At 24.9% G+C, this 7,811-nt stretch overlaps 2 protein-coding genes across 2 annotated transcripts in view; one reads left to right on the top strand and one right to left on the bottom strand.

Moving 5' to 3' along the window:
- LOC102671936 (ubiquitin carboxyl-terminal hydrolase 31-like) overlaps positions 1 to 1,735 on the bottom strand; it is a 13,199-nt gene extending 11,464 nt beyond the window's left edge. Inside the window, exon 1 of the mRNA XM_006613145.2 lies at positions 656 to 1,735. Coding sequence (XP_006613208.1) covers positions 656 to 1,540 — 885 coding nt within the window. The 5' untranslated portion in view covers positions 1,541 to 1,735. The remainder of the gene's footprint in view (positions 1 to 655) is intronic.
- Positions 1,736 to 3,037: 1,302 nt separating this feature from the next.
- LOC102671701 (N-acetylgalactosamine kinase) overlaps positions 3,038 to 7,811 on the top strand; it is a 13,699-nt gene continuing 8,925 nt past the window's right edge. The window contains exons 1-4 of the mRNA XM_006613144.2: positions 3,038 to 3,405; positions 4,888 to 5,043; positions 5,255 to 5,422; positions 7,682 to 7,811. Of these exons, the coding sequence (XP_006613207.1) occupies positions 4,889 to 5,043; positions 5,255 to 5,422; positions 7,682 to 7,811 (453 nt within the window). The 5' untranslated portion in view covers positions 3,038 to 3,405; position 4,888. The remainder of the gene's footprint in view (positions 3,406 to 4,887; positions 5,044 to 5,254; positions 5,423 to 7,681) is intronic.

The raw sequence follows: 7,811 nt of genomic DNA, 5'->3' as shown, positions 1-7,811 counted from the left end.
CACACACATTCTTAATATATATACATATAATATATATAATATATATATTTATTAATCAAATACTTTAAAATATTTAAATAATTAAAAAAAAAGATCTACATGATAATATTCATTAATAGTAATACAAAAATAAAATTTATTCTAATCATAAATTTAAATTAGAATAGATATATTATTTTTTTTATAAAAAAATATATGTATTGTACGGTAAATGGACGATTTCTATTTATCTTTTATTTCTTCCGGAATGGAACTTTCGCGCGTATTTGTCCGGATTCCTAGATAGAACCGTTCAGAAAGCGCGGCACGTAGATACACATACATACACTTTTCGAACGTGAAACAAATTTAGGTTAAGGCCTGATCACAATTGTACGATCGACTGATTCTTCGATTAATAAATAAAATTCACTCAAAACTGGATAAATACACCTTTTTATTATACAAAAAAGTAAATTCTAAAAAATTCTATCATAAATATTTTTAGCATTTATAAATTTGTAAATATATTTTTTGATTAAAAAAGAAAACCAAAAAATTAGAATTAATGTGGCTAACTAATAATTATAATTAAATATATTGTATAATATATTTAATATATGCAATACACGAAAAGATGCTATTCATAACCTTAAAAAATTTCATGATATCTCACCTTTATGATTTTATATTTTTTTTTGGTAGCTTGATTTAAGTCCTCGTGCACTTTGTCTAATAGCCATAACAAGAATTCCTGAGCGTCGTGCTGCAAGTTCCCGCGATACTGACTTCCGTATTTGTCGACGACGCTTTTGAACGCTGTGCTCATTTCTGGATCGTATTGACAACTCCAGATAGCCTTTAATAAAAGAGCCAACTGTTCTGTGATCTCTCCTTTTGTTCCATATTTTTTAGAGTTTAGTTTATTTCTTCTGGATAAATCGACCTTGTATTGGTCCAGCACGAAATATTCTGCAAGTATGTCCGTATGCGATAAGCATTGCAATACAGCGTTCATAAAACACGTGTTACCGTGATTGCGTAAACCTATGACCCCTGGCACTCTATCAGGCGGTATATGTGCCGGTCGAGGCGGAGGTACCCTTATGTCTCCAGCACTAGAACTAAGATCGTCCCTATGAGAAGTTTTGTGATTCTGTGTGCCCACGTTCGACATGTGTTGGACCATTTTGTTGATAAACTTTTTCCAGGAAGGTCTACGGAACACTTTTTTTACACCAGGCCTTTCTGGATAACTTTGGCTGCCATGTAATCGACTCATATTTTGTTGTATGCTTTCCACTTGCTGCTGATGTTGCTGCATATTGTTTCTGTCTTTAGTACTCGTTGCACTGCTACTGTCTTTTGAATCACGATTTTGTTTCGGACGTCGTCTTAACATCCTGCTGGCACTTTGAAACGGATTCCTCGGCAAAGTAAACGTACGTTTCAAACGCGGGATAGAATCCTGTATTTTCGATTCTGATAATTTAACCTCTTCCACGCCCAGCTCACCCTCCGACACCGATTTCATCACCGCACTAGCATTTTCACCGTTCATCGCCGGCCACGGAAACACCGTTCAATTTTTCACTTGTCGTTCACATCACGCTTTTTGTCAAATGATCAACTCACGCGTCTTTACATACCGTACGTCAGGAACTGTTCGCGGAAAAACATCATATGCGTAACCCGCTCTTATACACTACGGCGGCCATTTGCCTTTATCACAGACTTCCACGATTTCATGATGCTTCGATCATAGACTACATAAAATGGCTGACGGTGATGCCAATGTCATTATTGATATGCCTATGATTGATATGCCCTCTATGAAGATTGATGAGTAATATATTTAATAGTCATAGAATATTTTTTTATTGATGAATTATAATATGGCAGAAATATCATATAAATATAATATGTTATAAACATTTATATTATTATATTATTATATCTTATAATATTAGATTTTTTCCATATTTTAAAATATACAGTGTGTTATAAAATATATCATTAATGGAATTTTGTATTCCATGTTCTGAAATACCGATAGTGCTGTTTGGCATGTCCTCTACAATTTAGAGCGGTAACTGCAAGAATTACATTCAATTTAATCATAAAAGTCGGTAAAGTCAATAGATTTTAAAAATGATTTCTTTGACATTCGTTCATTATCAAATATTCTCATATATTATATATTATTTGAATTAAAATATATTTATAATTCTTTCGATTGCTACAAATAATAGATAGATTTATATAAATTATAAGTCATAAGATATTTTTTCATAAAAATGAATTTAAATATAATACTAAACTTAAATTTATTTATATATTATTATTATATAATTGTTTATATTAATATTTATATAATATTATATAAATATATATAATACAGATAATCAAATATTGACGATTTAATATTTTTTATATTAAATCATTCTCTATTTAATCATTAATTAATAATAAAAATTTATAATATATTTTAAAATTTTTAATATAAAAATTCAAGTAAAATTCATTTAATCGAATATTGATAAAAATTTCATTCCAATAAATGAAATTTTACTATAATCTAATTTAGATTTAATTTTAATTTTTTAATTTAAGATATATAAATTCAGGAAGAATATATAAATATAAATTAAATATATTTATACAATAGAAAATATTATTGAGAATACAATAAGTAAATTAATCGAAGTATGAAAAATAAAATAAAAAATCAAAATATATATTTACATTATCTATTTAAATTTCTATTTTTAAACTTATATAGTATCCACTGTGATTGTTATATTTTTAAAGTAAAATTATTTTTAAATTTTAAATAAATTTTTTAATTTGTTATCTAAGTTTATCGATGTGATTCATATACCGACAGTATCCCGTTTATCTGATGAGTTCTTACTTCTGCCATAATTGTTCGGACATCTAAATTATATTCTTGTGATTTCATAGTTTTAATAGTTTTTGTGCGCGAATTATTAGGACTATAACAATTACGATTTACAAATTTTTGTTAACTCGAGGAAAAAAAGATTAATAAATCATAATAATTAAATCTTATTTCAAAATTTAAAATATACGTATTTTATTCACATGTGTTATTATGTTTCATCATGATGATGAACAGATGAGAAGCTATGAAATACGTGTGCTACAGTATTATCTACGAATGATGAATCTCATATTATCAGTTTCTTCAATTCTTATCATAAGATAAAAGCACAATTGGTTGTAAGTTTTAAATGTATAGCGAATATAGTAATCACAAGTGTTCTAGTACACGTGTACACTAACGTTATTTTGTGACTTATTTCGTACATAAATTATTCATTTGTGCCACGTTTATGGTTAAACATCTACGATAACGTGACATATCGCCATTTTGAGATCTAAAATTTATCAATACAATAACAGGTAGGTCTGCCTTGTTATTTCATTCTGCTTTTTCATCCGAAACTCTTTTATAAGAATGCTTTGCCATCTACTTTCATCATTGCATGAAAAGCTGATACAACAACGGCCGGTATTATCTTGTTTACAAACACGTAAGCATGCCATGATATCTATAGATATATTTATTCCTTGAATCTTTTTTTATATATATTAAAAAAATACTTTGGACATTTTTTAAATTAATATATAATATTTTATATTATTATTATAATAATATTACATGCATGGAATAATTCGTTATTTTATAATGCTTTATGTTTCAATCAACACGCTGTATAGTGGTGCCTTTCGTAGAACAAATGGAAACTATTATGAACATCTTATAATTCAGAAACGAAATAAATCGGTAGTGCAGATCAATTAAAAATTTTCATTTCGACAATCTAGTTAATAATTTCAAATAATTATTAAATAAAAATTTCCAACTTTCTCTTAATTAAAAACAATCTAAATGAATATTTCAAATTATCTAAATATAAAGATAATAATTATACAAATTAGTTTAAAAAAATAAATATACCAAGACATTAATTAATTGATTCTTATACGAAATATCAAAATTTAATGAAATTTCTAATTTTTATTCTCATAGATACAAAATATAAATATATAAATAATCATGCATATTGTAATGTTACATAATACAAAACATACGAAGCAAATTGACAATGGTGTCAATTAAATTTATCATTTAACTTGCGGCGTAGTAATATGTTATTCATCGATTGAACACTCAAATGTATCGAATACTTAGAGCGACTGTATCTTTCGAGATTTCTTCGATTGTTGATGCTACATCATCGAATTAAGAAACCGTTAAAATTAGGTAAATGAAATAATTTGAATAATTTGTTTTAATATTTTAATGGAAAATTATTTTATAAATAATTATTTGTAGCATATTAATCAAAATTTTTATAAGACGAAGTTAAGTTTTAAGATAAGTTTTTTGAATGTACATTATACATTATTAATTATGTATATATTTCATAATAAATTTACAGAACATCATATAAAAATCACGTAAATGTCAGATATTAAAATCATTTCAATATTCTATCAATCATTTTTAACGAAAATAATATTTATAGATCTATAGATTTGTTAAATTTATAATTAATTTAATTATTTTAAACTATAAGTTATATTAAATTTCAAATTAGAATTTGAAAATAGAATTTATGAACCGAAATGACAGTCTCGAATATAGTTTTATTATTACAGTAATATTTATTTAGCTGTGGCTTTTGTTGTTTTGTTATGTATTTTTATAGTTATTCAAGTAAATATTAAATTGTTTTTCAACTTCTCGATTATGTTTTTTATTTTTGAATGAAAAAATTAAAAGTTTTTTCTTTGAAAAATAAAACATTTCTCATAATTACAATGCTTATTGATTATATGACTTACATTGAAAAAATCTTTTATGAATTTGTTTCAAGAAATGCCAGATAATGAAAAATGCACTATAAATCCGGAAGAACGAGTTCCCATTTTACAACCAAATGAAAAACTCTTAAAGAGACTGGATATTTTAGCTGATCATTTTCAATCAACATACAATATCAAACCTTTGTTTTTTGTAAGAGTTCCGGGAAGGTAATTTATATTTGTTTTTATATTTATATTTATTCTTATATTAATATAACAATAATTTATAATAATGATTAATTCTTTATATTATATCAAGATAAAATAAAATCTACTGTAGATATATTATATTGTAAATAATTTATAAAAGGACAATGTTTTCAATATTGTTAAACTTCCATTTCGAGTAATTGCGGTTATTTTAATCAACTGTTCGCAGAGTTAATTTAATTGGTGAGCACATCGATTATTGCGGATATGCTGTTTGTCCAATGGCTATTGAACAAGATATACTTATTGCTGTAGCACTCTCAAACGACAACGTCATTCATCTTACTAATTTAGATTCAAAATACAAAAATTTCCACTGCAATTTCAAAGACATTAGGTGAGTAAAATAATTATGAACTTAAAAAGAAAAGAAAAAAAGAAACTTCAATTCAAAAGATTATTTATTTATATATATTATAATAATAATAAAACTTTTTAAAGCTTTATTTTATTTTATGTTTTTAATATAAATGATATAAATTTCTTATCATTCTCATTTTTTGCAATTAAATAACTGTAATTTAATGCAAGATAGTTACTTTAAAGTGTAACAAGAAATATTTTATTCAATTACGAAGTACAAACTTAATACAAGTATATCCTAAACTTTCAAGAGTGTGAATAATCAGAATATTGTGCTACATCCCACTTCTAGAAATACGATCTAAGTTCAAGTTACAAATTGAAATTTTTTCGCTGAATTTTTTATTTAATGTGCATACATAAAGATTGCACAATTTTACATAGGTAAATTTAAATTGCTATATATATATATGTAAGTATTATAGAACATGGAATATTTCTTATAAAATTTCATTTCAATCTAACTTAATGATTTAATCAACTTTAATTATTATCTATATTGATATTTTAATACATAGAAATAATATTTTTTTTTATAGGATAAAATATGTTTTAATGTAATTAAAATATGTTTTGAAATCAAATTAAAATTTTTACATCTGTATATTTATTCTATTATTACTTGGATGTAATATTATAATATAATATTCTGTATAATATGCAATTTCATCGTAAAAAATTTCCGCGATGCATTTTCCGCGAAGACAAAAATAAATGGCATTCTGTCTGACGTGAAACTAATTTGCCAGAAAAGTATCGTGACACTGCTGGATGTGGTCGTGTCAGATTAAAGGAAGCAGCAATAAAATGAAAAGTCAGATGATAAAACTGGCCATGTAATTTTATTACGGTCATCGAGTTTAGCCGTCAACGATTGAAAATTCCTGTTATCATTGAAAAATTTAATAGATAATAATAACTATTATGTTTATGAAACGATTCTTCGATCATTGACTAATCCATGGAATCTATTTAATTTTCATAAATTATGAAATTTATCTCGAATTGATTTGGTAAAATGTCAAATATCATTACTAAATAATGAAGGAAAAATAATGAATGATATGGAAATATATTTGCAAATATTGAAAAAAAAAATATTTAAAACAATTCTACATAATAAACAGTTACATAGTTGAAACAGAGAACAATAGCTTCTAAAGCTATATATATATTATGTAAGAATTATTACCAGTTATGATACTGATTCTTTATGTTTACAGGTGAAAATATAAGACATAATTTGAGCAAATAAAAGTTTTTGTAACTCATCAGAGATGGATTTCTTTGTAGTAACGAAGTAATTGTATTCTTCAAGAATATCTCAATATTCTCATGAGTTCTATAAAAGTACAATTTTCTTAATAACAATGGTTACAATTTATTTTATAATATATGAAAATTATTATAAAATTATGTTTTTTATATTAAATTAAATTAAAAAAATTTATAAATTAAAAATTCAAAAAACTTATTTCATATATTAAATAATATTATTATTTAATCTTTATTAATTTTCATTATTGATGTAATAATATATTTAACTTATTAATATATCTAACTTTAATCATATAAATTTTAAATTTAATAAAATTTAGAGAAAAAAAGCAAGAGAACGATTCGCTGCAATCTCTGATTAATCTTTTCGTGTTGATGTCGAGTACCAGAAGTAGTTTTCGCATATAATAACCTCGCTCCTCTCAACGAAAGAAGAAAAATGAACTTCATCGTAATGCAAATAAAAAGGAGATAATGCTAGAAGGAAAAATATCATGTTTACCATTGGGTATTTCATTGGTCTTTTTATTTTCATGCAACAAAAAAAATATATATGCAAAAATCCGTAAAATTTGCAAATATTGTTCTAAAAAAATCTTTAAAATAAAATCCATGCCGGATTATATGCAAATATAGGTAGCGTAAAAGAAATAGCAAAAATAATGAAAAAATATCTTGCAGTAACAGGGAATTAAAGAAATAAAAATAATATAGCTAACATGAAATATTATTAAAAAAATGAAACATAAAATATATTTCACTATCTTTTTTTATAAATTTTTTAATATTTAATTAACAAGAAAAATTTTCCATGTTTTATATTTTACAATCGTTTTTGTTATTTGCTGTTATTTTGTTATGTTTTGTTATATTTCCTAAAAATGGAAGTAGATAAAATTATAATATAATTGCAAAAAAAACAATTTTATAATAAATTTCATGTTTTTCTACATAGTGTTTGTATCGGAGACGTCGACAGCGGTCCAGATTGGTACAAATATTTTCTCTGCGGTGTGAAAGGAGCTCTTGAAGTGATCCCAGAGGAATGTGTACCTTCGGGAATTTTGGCTGCAGTTTGGGGTAAC

Source organism: Apis dorsata, unplaced genomic scaffold, assembly GCF_000469605.1.
Source record: "Apis dorsata unplaced genomic scaffold, Apis dorsata 1.3 scaffold_135, whole genome shotgun sequence".
Lineage (NCBI taxonomy): Eukaryota > Metazoa > Arthropoda > Insecta > Hymenoptera > Apidae > Apis > Apis dorsata.
This window is presented reverse-complemented; position numbering and strand designations above follow the sequence as displayed.